Raw genomic sequence first — 15316 nt, 5'->3', positions numbered from 1 at the left:
GTTTTTTATAAAAACGCTAATGTTCTAAATTTTTTATTTTCGTGACATGTTAAAATGCAGCTAAAAATTTGGTTTTTACATATAATTACTCTGGTATTATTGGGGAACATTCCCTTAATTACATACCTGTCTTGGACAGTTAGAATGGGCCTAGTTCCCCGAAAATATGCTCTCGAAAAGAGACTACTAAAATTAAAACGTTGATACTGAACGATTTACTCATTGTTATGGGTTGGAACTTGTTACCGGGGTGTTGCTGGGGTTGTTAATTAGGAATCTGAAGCCAGTTTTTTCAAAATTAATGGGTCGCTGATTACGAATCTGAAGTCATTTATTTTAATTCAAAATGGCGAATCCAATATGGTGATCAGATTAAAAAAAAAATACTAAAATTCAAACGTTGATACAGGACGTTTTAAGCATTTCCAAGGGTTGAAACTCGTTTCCAGTGGGTTTCTGGGGTTGCCGATTACGAATCGGATGTCAGATATTCAAAATTCAAAATGGCGGTTAAGAGTTTCAAACAAATCCAATCATTTTCTTAAAAGTTTGTCGCCATATTGGATCCGGCATTTTGAATTTTGAAAATCTGACATCAGATTCGTAATCCGCAACACCAGCATAATTGCTGAAAATTTACATTTAGAATGGTTTATGATAAAATATGCATTAAATAAAAACCACGGCAAGTTCCTATATAGCGGTCACTTTTGGAATGATCAGAAAAGAAATACCGCTATGAATATCTATAGTCGGGTACGTATTTATTCAGTTACTATCAAAATAAGAAAGTAGTAAATTAGGTAATATAGATTTTTATTAACAATTATAATAGTACTAAAGACCACTTCGATCCAGTATATAAACGTTTTATCCAAAATAAAGGGAGTCGTTTCAAGGCTCAATAGTACATAGAGACTACAAATACATACGTATGTAGCTCCCCCAGCCAGCAAGAAAACGTAAATTTTACGAACGTTATGTTTTACGAGGGATTCTCGATCGGCGAAAAGTTAGAGAAAGGCTCGTAAACGATTAAACAATAAAAAAGTGAAAGAAAGAGGCTTGTTGTAATTTGTCAGCACAAGAAAAAAATTTCATTTTGTTGAACCAGAATATTTTATAATATATAATATTCGCATACGAATGCTTTTTCGATCCGTTTACGACTGTTCTAGGCACTCGACAATTTCAAGCGAAAAAGTACTCGAAAACGAATCGTAAACGGCTATCATAAACGACTTTTTAGCCGGTTTTTCTTCGAGATATATCCAGTTACGAGCTCGTTTACGATGATTTTGCTGGCTGGGCCAGCATGTCTTTATCACCTGTTTACTATGCGTATGTATGTGGATAAATATATCGGATCTGTTATAGGATATTTACATGACTGTATATTAGGGTGGCCCAAAAACAGTAAAATCAGAATTGTAATGCTCTAACCCCCTAGGATTGTTCTATGTCGAAAAAAGTATACCCCTATTTTTTATTTTGAAATCAAAAAATATTTAGAGGTCGCTCAAAGCGCTCACAAGTTTTCCATGTATTTTTATATGGGAAAAATAAAAGTTTTCGTAGAAATGGTATAGAATTCTTGAAAATCAATATTTTTCGATCGGAAAACTCTGGTTCTCTTCAGGATACTTTCAATATTAAAACCAAATTGTTTATTTAACCATTTTTTAATACTAACGATTTTTTATTGGTTGCATTTTTCGGAGTTTTTGTGGGTTTTTGGCGGACCTATAAATTATAGTTGCGATGAAAAATGGTTAAATAAACAATTGGGTATTATTGTTGGGAATCTTCTACAGATAAACAGAGTTTTCTGGGAGAAAAATATTGATTTTTAACTATTCTATACCATTTCTACGAAAAGTTGTTTTTTCCCCATATAAAATACATGGGAAACTTTGGGTGCTTTGAGCGACCTCTAAATATTTTTTGATTTCAAAAGAAAAAAATAAGGGTTTATTGTTTTCGGTGTAGAACAATCCTAGGGGAGAGCATAAAAATTCCGACTTTACTCTTTCACATGCATTTTTGGACCACCCTACTGTATATACGTAATTGTAAAGTACATTTGCCATTCGGACGGCAAAACCTTTGACATACACCAAAAATTTTAAAGAAAACACACACAAAGGAAGCATATACGCGCCAGGTTTTGCTATAGCAGAAATTCTTTATTTGGTTTAAGGTTGTCACAGCGATTTCGTTTATCTAATGGCCAAGTGCTAAGATACATCTAAAGCCCAACCCATCAAATTAGAACACACTTCTATAAACGCATACACGTATGACGTAGTCCATTGCCGATGAGTCCCGAGGCCTGAGCAAACTCGAAGGTGACTTCACTCGTTACAGGAGTTACACCTGACTGAGGTGGAGTTAGGGTGTAGTCGTCTTTGGCACATGTAGCAGGTGTAGGTTTCTGGCCCAGGGTATGCAGATGTAGCCCCATGGACAAACAACGTTTAAAAAATTTCGCCGACGTAAACTGGCCTTTATTTATTAATATTATTATTATTATTATATCTGCGGGGATCAAACTGGGTTAAAGGTCATGTGACGTGGTCTTGCAGTTGTGACGTGATCTTATAGTTGCAGAACTCCCTCTCTACTAAATTGCTTAGAAGCAACGGTATATACCAGAGTTGCCAGTAACTGGGTTAATGAAATCCCGTCTAAATACAACCTAAATTCCGTTTTATACTAAAGATATAACAGAAATCCCGCGCTGTATGTATCTATTATACATAAAGTGCTGTCGGATGAAAAATACAAGTATGTATGTACATTAGGGTGCTTCTTTTTGCGACTATTGTTTTTTTTCACTCCTACCTCGAAATTTTGTGGAAAACACCTAAGAAAAATCTCCCTGAAAATGTTAAACCTTAATATTAACATTTAGTACTCGCCCAAGGCGTGCAAAGATTTCTCATATAAAATACACATAAACTTTGATTTATTTTCAAAACTCTACAGCTGTGAGGAATTTTATGGTATAATCTTGGTCAATGATGGGTTTTCTTCAGAATTGAATGCTCTACAAAAGTGTCCATTGCAGCGTAATCCTTACTCCCACCAGCGAGGTAGTACGGGTCACTAAACCAAATTTTTCATAAAATTCTTGTTCAATCAATTTCCTACAAAAAATTCTAAAACCAAATCGCTAACATCGATATTTCTTGAGATATTGGACTTTAAAGTTTATCAACAAATTCTACAATTTAGCTCAATACTCCGTGAAAATTCCACAATACTTCAACTTCAAAGCCCAATATCTAAAGAAATATCGATGTTGGCGATTTGCTGTTCTGAAAGTTTTTTGTAGGAAATTGAATGTCCTACACGCCTGTCCTTTACATTTTTTCTGGGTTAAAATTTTGAGGGAGTTTATGTTAATGTGTTTTCCACAAAATTTCGAGGTAGGAGTGAAAAAAACAATAGTCGCCAAAAAAGCACCCTAATGTACATAGATATGCAATACACATAGGATTTATATACATTAGGACGGGCCAATTTTTTTTTGACTATGCGCGTATAGCATAAGAGGATTCTACTTGTAATTCGACGCAACGTTGCCAAAGAAACCATCGGTCTAAAATCAATTAGGAGTTTGCCATATTGCGAAAATAGGCTTAGAAGAAAATGTGGAAATGTTTACTGTTGTGCCCTCTGGTGGAAGTTTTAAGAATAAAATTATAGTTTAAAAAACTAAAACCTGCCCATTATAATTGCCATTCGTACTGTCATCAGGTATGTAACTTGAGAATAGGAATCGTTGCATCTTTTAGGCGCATCAATATTACATAGTTACATCCAGAGTTAATAAAAGGAAGGTAAAAAGAGAAGTGCAGAAATGGATTCCTCATACCAAAAACCCCCTACAGCATGTTTTTGTACAAAATTTTTGCAATTCTTTACGATACTTCAGCAAGGCGCTAAGAAACCTATTTTTACAATTTGGCAAATACGCGCATAGTCGAAAAAATCTTCCATACAAACTTACCCACCATTATATACCTACATATTTTACACAAACAACCTTTTCATTCGTTTTCGCGTTTAATTTGATCAGATGGCGGGTGCTTAAGCTATGTTTAAACCACAGCCGTGCACAGAAAAACTGGCCCTAAGTCGCACAATTAGGTTGTTTGTTAAGTAAATTAGATTTGACTATACATATTTAATGCTTTTTCGCTTAATCTATTTCTCTTTTTCGTTTTGATGTCAGTAACCATTGAACTATTTACTGCCTCTTTGTTAACGACCACCTCCTAAACGTTTGCCAATCGCAAATTTTACTATTTGCATTATCAAAGAATACAATCACTCAAAATACTTTTCAGAATCTATGAACTCAAAACATTTGAAAAAAACAAGCAATGATTGGAAATGTTTCAATGTTTTCAAAATACACAAGTTCTTGAGTTCTCCACACGTTTTTCTAACTTATATCACTTTATTTTTCATTACTTTCTGTATAACTCATAAACTTTCTATTACAATTCATTTAAAGTGAATGAAATTCGGCTGATAGGGTTCATATGAACGGCGTTAATTTACCACAGAATGCAGCTTTTTCTTATTTATCAACTACTAAATTTTCTTGCTTGGTATGGTATGCAAAAAATCCAGTTTTTCGACAGAAAATCCCATTCANTTCTTATTTATCAACTACTAAATTTTCTTGCTTGGTATGGTATGCAAAAAATCCAGTTCGACAGAAAATCCCATTCGCCCTTTTTAGTCACAAAATCTCGAAAAAAGGGCGAAATCCCGCAAACTGGCAACACTGGTATATACATACGTCGCAACAGAATCAGGGGAAAAGACACTAAGAGGATTCATATTTACGGTATCAGCTATATTATGATATTTCTTTAACCAGTATGTATTCAACCGAATGGATTCTTCCGCAATAATACGAGGAAGCCTGTTAGGTGGTAGCTTTAGGTAACGCAAAATGAAACACATATACAAGCGTAACGTATGGACATATTGAAGTAGTAACTTTGTTTCTAGGTGTAGCATGTTTGGTGTGTTGGAAGGCAAAAAGATAACCTTTTTTATGAAAAAACGCAGGAGTTTTTCCACAGATTCGTATTTTTCTACGCCCCACACTTGAGCTCCGAGGAACATTATCGATCTGGAGCAGGTATCAAAAATTTTTTGCTTCTTAGATACAAATCCTTGGCTTATTTACATACTTTAATCAGGTAGCATTAATAGCAGTTTTTTAATCTACAAGCTTTAATTCCAGGTGTTTGGTATAAGACAATTTGTAGTTAAGAAGAACGCTTAAATATTTAAATTCATTAAATATCTCTATTGGGTCATTACCGTAGGTCCAGTTATAACCAGAAGTGATCCTGCTACATTCTCTGAATGCCATAGTTTTGGAATCGGCTAGGCTTTTTGAAACCCCATTGTTCACTATATCATATTTTGTAGATCATTTGGAGTTTGCAAATAAGACTAAGTCATCTGCGTACATTAGTACTATTATGATCGTATGTGCTATTTTTAATCCACCAGGCATATAATCGGATAGATCGTTAAGGTACAGTGAGAATAAAGCTGGGCTGAGGAGACACTCTTACCTAACGCCTTGATTAACGGGAAAAGACGAAGAGAGTTCGCCTTTGAGCCAGATTTGGTTCGACGTATCTTCGTACAATAGACGCAATACATTAAGCATATGGGTCGAGAGGCCGAAGGTAGATAACTTCTAGAAAAACAAATTTCGAGAGATAGTGGCGAAAGCGCACGAGAAGTCGATAAAGAAGGCAAACGTTTTCTTTTTAGCTTTAAAATTTAATTGTGCAGTACTGGATATATTGAAAATGTTATCCATTGTGGAGTATCCTTTACGAAAACCGGCTTGAAATTCGTTGATAATATTGTTGCAGTCTATCCAGACGTTCTGACGGGACACTATGATTCCCGTAAAGATCTTATAAAGAGTATCAAGCAAGGAGAGACCTATATAATTGGACACAACACTCGGATCCCCTTTTTTGAATAAAGTGATAATGACCGATTTGCGAAACGAGGGCGGGATCACCTTCTTAAGAAATATTTTGTTGAAAACCGAGAAACCTGATCTAAAAAGCTTTTCGGAGCGAATTTATAAAATACGTAGCTTATGCGGTCTAACCCAGGGTCCTTATTGCTTTTGGTATTATTGAGCGCGAAGAGTAACTCGCGCATTTCGAAAGGAGCATCCATGAACGGATCGATGACAGATGGCATAGAGCTCTTAATGGGCATCCCCCCACCGTGTCGAAATAGCAGGGTCATGAAATGTTCCTAAAAGTTCGATAATGAACAACTAGTAAGGACCCTAGGCGCGGACTGTTTAATAGAGTTGTCTAGTCGCCACCAGTCACTGCTTTTTTAACAAAGTTTAGGCGATCAATTTTGGCTGCACTGCCAGTCTAATTTTTTCTGATTGCACAGCTGGAAATAGCTCGCGCGAAAAGCGACTACTGTTTAACTTTTACATTTCAAATCGATCATGGCGTCTGGGAATGGAATTGATGACTTGTGTTCGAAAGTAAACGGGTATCTCTCCGAGCGTTCTCGCTTCTTCACTGCAAGGAGCCTAACCCTCTCCCCTACAAAATAATCTGCGACCTTGTTCACCACCTGGACGAAGGAGGTCAGGCTACCGCTGGGCATTCACGTCGGTGATACACCAATTCCGACGGTGAATAACCAAAAAATACTCGTAGTAACATTCGACAGTCTGATCTCCTTCTCTGCGCACGCAACCGCTATTGTCAACAAAGTACAGAGCCGCAAACAAGTCCTCAAGTCGCTAGCCGGCAGTACTTGGGGCAACGCCAAATAAACGTTGCTGGCAACATACAAGGCAATAGGCTGGCCGGTTTTAAATTACGCAGCACCAGTGTGGTCGCCGCGGACTAGTAGGACGCAGTGGATGAAGCTGCGGACTACCCAAAACATCGCACTACGGACAGCGACTGGATGCCTTCTGATGTCGCCAGAACACCACCTGCACGACGAGGCGAAAATGCTCCCAGTAAAGGAGCATAACACAATGCTCTGCAAGCAGTTTCTAGTTGGGAGCCATAGACGACTGCTTGCAGAAGAGCCTTTGCCCAGGCACGTCAGGAGACATCTCTACGAACTGACGGACGAAGTCCAGAGGTTCATTAAACAACCTCTGGACCCGTCAGCTCATCGACAGGCCCTGAGCGGCATTCACAGGGTCAGTCTCGAGTTATGTAGACTCGACTTGTGAATGCCGTTCTAGGCGCACAACCACCTGACATCGACGAGACGGAGCTTCATCTGCCTCGGGAGACTAGAACCACAATAGCCCAACTTCGCTCTGGCTACTGCAACAGGATAAACTCATACCTGAGCAGATTACACGCAGATGTGCCAAATGAGTGTCCGGCATGCGGAGCGACACCCCATGACTCGAAACATCTCTTCGTATGCCCGGAAAACCCGACAACTTTAACGCCTTTATCCCTGTGGACCGACCTTATTGAGGCTACACGCTCCTCAATATTATCTTTTTAAAGGGTCTTAGATAGTGTATCATTTTACTACGTGCATTTTGACATTCGACAGTCGAACCATTCATTTTTGGGGGTAAATAATTTTTTCCCTGTTTGTGTATTTGCCGCACGCTTGATTGTATCAGTAAGGGCTTCAACAATGGCAGAAATTGTACTCCCAGCATTGGAAAGACCGCTGCTGCATGCTTCATCGAGATTTCTGGCATATGCACTCATTTTGTTGGGGTTCCAACTTAGTTTTTGTGGGAAGCTACATTTAGTTGGTGAAACGACAGTTGAACGCCCAAATAGTTCTACAACTAGAGGCATGTGATCGGAACAGATACCATAGTCAATTCCTGTGCTGCCTGCAGCGCCACAAATAGTTAGCTCTCCAGCTGCGTCACCAGAAATTCTACCATTTAATATAACGCACCCGATATTATCTATCAGATTGAGCAATTTTTTACCCTTTTTGTCTAGCATAACGTTCTTCGAGCTCCGATTTACGCAAAACTGAGGTATACCATGGATGAGGTGTTCATCTAAGGTCTGCTCAGTGCCCATATGCCCATTGAGGTCACCCAATACAAGGAAGGTAGGACGTAACTTTAACAAGAACTCTTCAAACTCAGAAAAACTCGTATACCAGCTTGAACAATTAAGGTAATTCGGAATAAATGTGGAGTTGATGTGCCCAACCTAACAGATAAGCACACATACAAACAATGAATTTTTAATAGAATGGAGACGTGGGGTAAAGGGCTACAAAACTCTCGAACCTTTTCTAAAAACGATTGAAATGTTTACAATTTTTAAAGTGGATTATTTTTTGTGATTTCTGTGCAAGGTTTCAAACTTGTATTTGTGTGGTTTCTGTTATAGATCGAACTATATTTTAAATGAAATTTATTAAAAATACATTAATAAACATAAGTTGCGAAGTATACCATTTTTAACTTTGTCCTTATTTTGCACACAACTGTATATGATGAATAGATAAGACTTTGGTTGTGTTTTCCCACAAAATTAAAATTTTGAAATAATTCTCTTTGTTGTTAGACGTGAGATATATTCCGTCATTGTTAAAATAATTCATGATATACATATGTATTATTATTTAAATAGAATTTTTTGTTTAAATTATGATATCCCTTTTTAGTAGCTTTTTTGTTAAGTTTCCTTCTTTTTCGTGCAAACATAGCTGAATAAACGTCTAAAACGCAACTATTTATCAAAATCATAAGATTTGTAGCTCTCGTAAATGTGCACTCTACGAAAAACCAATGTTCGAAAATAAATAAACACTGCATAAGGCTAATCAAAAACTGGACAAGTTTTTCAGTACTAGTTTGAACTTGAGATTACGTAAACTGCGTTCATGTTTAACAGCTGGCTGACATTTTATTGGCTAATCTTAGCTTAAACCAGATAGCTAGAGCATTTAAACTAAGTTTAAACCAGTCAGATTTAACCTTGTTCCGAATTAACATACTTTTTTTTACTTGATGAAAGTAAATGCTAAAGCAGACAAAAGAACCCTACAAACTGCTTAAGAAAATTATATCCTCTTTTCTATCCGGACAGATTGCCTGACATACTGGCCCAGTTATGTATAGCGACTGGTGTTTAGTTCCTGATCTAGTAGCCGCGGCGACTAGTATCTCCTTCTCGGCGCATACAACCGCAATTGTCAACAAAGGACAGAGCCGCACCAATGTCCTCAAGTCGCTGGCCGGCAGCACTTGGGTCAAAGATAAAGAAACGTTGTTGGCAACATACAAGGCAATTGGCCGGCCGGTTCTAAACTACGCAGCGCCCGTGTGGTCGCCGGGGACTAGCAGGACGCAGTGGATGAATCTACAGACCTGCCAAAACACGGCTTTACGAACTGCGACAGCATGCCTCCTGATGACGCCTCAACACCACCTTCATGACGAGGCCCAGATGCTCCCAGTAAAGGAGCATAACATAATGCTCTGCAAGCAGTTCCTTGCTGGCCATCCCAGCGGGCAACTGCTCGCGGAAGAGCCCTCGCCACGGCACGACGGGAGGCATCTTTACGAACTGACAGACGAAGTCCAGAGGTATATCAAACAACCTCTGGACCCGTCAACCTACCGACAGGCCCTGAACGGCATTCACAGGGAATCAGTCTCAAGTTATGTAGACTCCCGCCCCGTGAATGCCGTTCTAGGCACACAACCACCGGACGTGGACGGGACTTTGTCTGCCTCGGGAGATAGCCCAACTTCGCTATGGCTATTGCAGCAGGCTTAACAGCTACTTGAGCAGAATTAACGAAGATGTGCCCAACCAATTCCCGGCATGTGGAGAGTCGCCACATGACTCCCGGCACCTCTTCACATGCCCTGAGAACCCCACTCAGCTAACGCCCCTGTCCCTATGGACAGCCCCTGTGGAAGTAGCACACTTCCTGGGCCTCCCCCTAGCTGAAATTGACGACAACGTTGATGGATGAACCGCCCCGAACGGGGCTTAGTAGCCGCTACAACAACAACAACCAGTATCGTTCTTTATATTATGTATAGCGATTAATCTCAGTATACAGAAAACCGCAGACAACATCGGAGTTTACTTTTTTGAAATGTTCATTCCGAAGCAATTGCCAACTTTGCTTCAAAAAATCATACGCGTATTTTTTACGATTATGATTTTTCTTAGATTTATAAGTCTGTGGTGGCTTGATAACAGTAATTATCCAACGTTTACTTTTTACGTTGTCTGAAACACGTTGTAAGATAAGTATATTGACGAAAACGGAGATGGAGAAGAAGATAAAGATGATGAAAGAGGAGAAGTCAAATAACTGTTATCAGATAACGTAAAAATAAATGTTGGGTAATAACTGTTATCAAGCAACGTAAATATAAAGGTTGAGACATAACTGTTATCAAGCAACTTAAAAAATAAATGTTGGGAAATAACTCTTATTGGCGACGGAAAACATATTTGTCCTGCATAACAGTTATCGGGCAAACGTTGGGTTGTAAGTCTTATCGGCGCAATAAAAAATATTTAGCATCTAATAACTGTTTGGAACAACGTTTCTCCGTTAAAACTTATAACTGTTATGTCACTGATTTAAACGAATCCGTAGACCTTAAGATCATAATCTAAAACGATCCACTACAAATAAACTTCTGCAAATAACTTTACATTTTCAAAACATCTATAATAAAGTAGTATACAAGTTAAAAATTATGTACATACACTACAGCTACAGCTACAGTAATACATACAGCTAATTAAGCCAGCAACATTTTGATCATTTTTTATTTTTTTTTTTTTTGTATATTTAATGTTTATTATTTTTTTGGTAAAAGTCTAACTCATTATATAACAAACACCATATAAATAAATCCACATTTCAAACTTTGTGCCAAAATTATAAAAATCTGCAGTTTCATTATATTTCGTCGAATATAAATATTTGGTATGGAAAAAATGCGTAATGTAGTCAGAAAAAAATGATTACAAATCAGCGCGATTCTTTGCCAACGTAAAACTTGCTCATTAAAAAATCCGAATAATAATAATAACAATAGATTGGCGCTTACACATATGTTAGTGTTTGGCCGAGCTTCTCCTCCGATTTGTGGCGTGCGCCTTGATGTTGTCACACAAAGCGGAGGGACCTACAGTTTTACGCCGACTCCGAACGGTTTTGTATTGTATTGGATTGTATTTTTATGACAAGCTGTTTTTCATGGCAGAAATACACTTGGAGGTTTGCTATTGTCTGCCGAGGGACGACCGCTGTTAAGAAAAAACCTTGTTTCTATATTTTTTTGCCATGTTGCTGTGACCAGGGTTTGAACCCAGGTGCTGCGGAGTGGAAGCGCGCACTGTTTACCACTACACCACAGCGGCCGAAAAATCTGAATAAAAAGTTTAAAATTTAGCTGAAATCTTGCACAAAGTTTGAAATGTGGATTTATATGGTGTTTGTTATATAATGAGCTAGACTTCTATGAAAAAATAATAAACATTAAATAAACAAAAGAAAAATAGCCAAAATTTGTCAAGATGGTGCTGGCATAATTAGCTGATCACAAGTGTATGTATTTCAAAAATAATACTCACATTTGGACCCAAGCAAGCGAACAAGTAAATTTCTGGTATATTATGACTATTATATCCCGCTACCTGCGCTTGTAAAACAATTCCTTTGGTTAGCTGGCATAAAATATCTGCCGCTTCTGGTGACCAGATAGAATCTAGTTGGATGGAAAATATATTGCGCAATTAATGTACAATGAACTTACTATATCATTTTAATACATACCAATCGGTTCCACATTTGACAAAACACATTCTGTTGCTTGGAATGGCACAGTCATGAAATCTGATCGAATTTGCCGTAATTCATTGAAATGAACATTCATATAGCCTCCAAAGTCTAAAAATTTAACTACACAGCGCTGCTCATCTTCACTATCTTGCTCAACTATTTGAACTCTATACCATATCCCATTTACTGGAATTACGCAAACAGCATTAATTTCGATTCCAGGCAGCAAAGGTGCTTCACTTGTGGAGTAGCTGTCGTACAAACACTTTTGAATAACAGCTAGTGAAGGATGGGAAGGATGTAAAGGATGTTGAACGAACATATGTGCGCCATTTACGACAGCAGTAACAATTATATCATTATTAATGCCTTCGATAAGGTTAAGCTGCATTGAAAAATTAGAAAATCTCCGATGAATATGTGAATTAAAAAAGAAAAATTACTTGCCTGTAGATTAAGCAAACTTTCGGTAGATAAAGGAACTACAGTTTGAGGAGGTGCAAAATGTATCCTTTGCATTGTAAAATTAGGATAGCGTTTTGCGGGTAGACGTTGCCTTATCATTGCCAAAGCAGATTTAATTTCACTCTCGGAGCCCTCAATGGCGCATATGCAAACGAATTTACCTGCATAATTTGTTTTACGTATAACTACATTTGCTGAGGTTTTAGCTTTGATTTGGTTAATAAATGAATGTTTCCTGCCGTATAAATGACCAACAAAACTATTTGGGAAGAAAAACTCGTAGGTAGTTTTGAGACGATTTGCTTCAGAACGTGGCAGGCTTGAGCCTTTTCCCGAGTCACCAGATTGTAAACTGCATAAACTCAATGAAGGACTAGCAGCATCAACGTTACGCTTCCCATTGTCAGTTGCACTCAATTCTTGTGTTGCAACGTCAGTAGTTGCCTCTTTGCTACTGATTTGTTGATTAATTGAATGTTTTTCATTTTCTTTTTGTTTCAGCGACGACGATAAGTTTGACTCTTCTTGATCGTTTACATCCTTAGTTTCCTTTTTAACACATCCCATTGGTTCTAAATTGTTATTTTCTTCACACTCTTTAGTATATTTACTCTCAAGAAAAGAATTTTCTGGTGATATTTTTGGTGTGCGAGTTGCCCTTATTACAACAGGGGCGTCTTTTTTGCAATTCACGTTTCGGGAATAAAATGCAATACGATTATCAACGGAGTCTGGCAAATCGATTGGCGACGACAAGTTTTCAAAATCTTCATCAATCGATCGAAGCACCTTATTTTCCGCGTCCTGTATTTTACTTTTTAAAACCTCAGAGTCTACCTGTTGTTGTTTGACTGGAGAGCCTCTGGAATTCTGAACAATTTTTATTGGAGCTGATTTGCCGAAAAGTCTGACGGTTGGACTCTCTTCGTCTGAATTCTTAATATTTATGTTTACCGAGTCACTTGGTAAGGGATTTGATATGCTCCGCATATTAGTTACTTCTGCTTGATGTGTTGATGATTCATCTGATTGCTGTTTATTCAACTTTTCTTCCTCACCCGCCGTTGTATCTCCAATTACGCGATTTTTGTTGCGACGCCGGTACCAAAAAACACCGAGAATGAATACTACTCCCGGTAATGACAGATATAAAAGTGGACGACCAGATACCATTTTCGTTGAATGTTGGAAACTATTGAGAGGAAAAATATGTTTTGATTATTTTTTCATACATATTTTTACACAATTAAATGTTCGTAGTTATACTATGTAACGAAATGCCGATTTCGTACGATAAAGTTTATTTTGAAAATTTTATATTTTCCTTAATATTTTAATTAAATCTATAAACTGATATTATTTTTAGCTTAATTCTAAAATTTTATGAAATTTTATTATTTATTCTCCAAGTAACAAGCCCTCAAAGATTGCCGAAATTACTCAAATCAGATACTAATTTTCCTATCGTAACAAAACATCAACTTAATTCCTTTTTTCCTATTAATATAAGCCAGTAATGTTATTTTTGTTAAAAGTGTTTGTTTAAAAGTGTTGTCTTGCCGTATTTTTTGCAAAACAAAATTTCAGCAATTCATTATTAGAGCTCTTTTTCGTTTCGCAATCGTAATTTTTATAGAATTATCTTTGCAAGCCTGCAGGCTTCATAAAGGCAAAGGGAAAATAATAATTTTTTGCATACATATTAGTAATAGTATATCGATGGCTGAGTGGAAGATCGACCTATCTCGGCAGCCAGTTCGAAAACGCCCTATCTCCGAAAATTTTTCAACAACGCTCTATCTCAGAAAACCTTTCAAGAACGCCCTTCTTCAGAATTTGATTGAAAAACGAACTATCTCAAAATTTGGTTGAAGAACGCCCTATGTTGTTGTTGTAGCGGCACTACTAAGCCCCGCCTATTTCGGGTCAACATTCAATCATTGTCGTCAAGCTCAACTAACGGGAGGCCCAGGAAACGAGCTGTTTCAATGGGGTCGGACCAGAGGGAGAGGGGTGTCAGTTGAGTCGGATTGAGCTGGCATGTGAAGAGGTGGTTGGTGTCGTGAGGGGATTCTCCACATGCCGGGCACTCATTGGGGATATTGGGGTCGAGTCTGGACAGGTAGCTGTTGAGGCGGCTACAGTATCCAGACCGTAATTGAGCCAGGGTAACGCGGGTCTCTCTTGGCAATTGAAGCTCCGTCTCTTCTATGGGTGGTGATTGGGCTCCGATTACGGCATTCATAGGTCGAGAGTCAAGGTAGGTGGTGACTAACTCTGTATGGATGTCGCTAATAGCTCGTCTGTTGCCGTCGGGTCCAGTGGTTGGTCTACGTATTGCTGGACTGCGTCCTTGTATACGAATAGGTGCCCCCTGACGTGCCTGGGCGGAGGCTCCTCCTGTAGCAGAGATCTGTTTGGGTGTTTACTTCTGTGGCACCCCACCAGAAATTGCTTACAAAGCATTTTGTTGTTGTCCCTTACGGGGAGCACTTGGGCCTCGCTGTGTAGGTGGTGCTCAGGCGTCATCAGAAGGCACCCAGTCGCTGTCCGGAGTGCGGCGTTCTGACAAGTCTGTAGCTTCGTCCACTGCGTCCAACTAGTCACCGGCGTTGAAACTGGCGTTAATTATTTTTTGTTTCTCAAAAGCAGCCCTGCGTGCTTAGAAAGCGTGTGTACCAATTATTTCATCCCTGGCATATTAATCCCCGAGGAAGGCAGTCGCCAAATTCACCCAAGGTTGTTTACTGGTTATATTGTAGACTAGATCAGCACAACAAAACGTAATGAAGAAACGAATGCTAAGATGCCAGACCAAGCCAAGGGCTGCCACATTTCGTGAAATTCTACAAAATTCTTTTAGAATTGTGAAATGTTGTGACTAGATATGGCAACTGGCATTACTACAAGCTATTGATCTCGAGGACGAGACAGTGTGGTATAATTTGCTTCTTGATTAATGTTTACATAAATCGGTCTCTCCGAAAGTTCCTCT

At 38.4% G+C, this 15316-nt stretch overlaps 1 protein-coding gene across 1 annotated transcript in view; it reads right to left on the bottom strand.

Moving 5' to 3' along the window:
- Positions 1 to 13513, bottom strand: part of spoon (A-kinase anchor protein spoonbill) — a 34823-nt gene extending 21310 nt beyond the window's left edge. Inside the window, exons 1-3 of the mRNA XM_017611510.1 lie at positions 12304 to 13513; positions 11851 to 12241; positions 11649 to 11782 (exon numbers count right to left, since the gene is read on the bottom strand). Coding sequence (XP_017466999.1) covers positions 11649 to 11782; positions 11851 to 12241; positions 12304 to 13494 — 1716 coding nt within the window. The 5' untranslated portion in view covers positions 13495 to 13513. The remainder of the gene's footprint in view (positions 1 to 11648; positions 11783 to 11850; positions 12242 to 12303) is intronic.
- Positions 13514 to 15316: the final 1803 nt, after the last annotated feature.

The sequence above is a fragment of the Rhagoletis zephyria genome, unplaced genomic scaffold (genome assembly GCF_001687245.7).
Source record: "Rhagoletis zephyria isolate East Lansing unplaced genomic scaffold, Rhagoletis_zephyria_1.1 Rzeph_scaffold_00415, whole genome shotgun sequence".
In the NCBI taxonomy this organism is placed as follows: Eukaryota; Metazoa; Arthropoda; class Insecta; order Diptera; family Tephritidae; genus Rhagoletis; species Rhagoletis zephyria.
The sequence above is the reverse complement of the archived record's forward strand: the minus strand, read 5'-3'. Positions and strand labels throughout refer to the sequence as shown.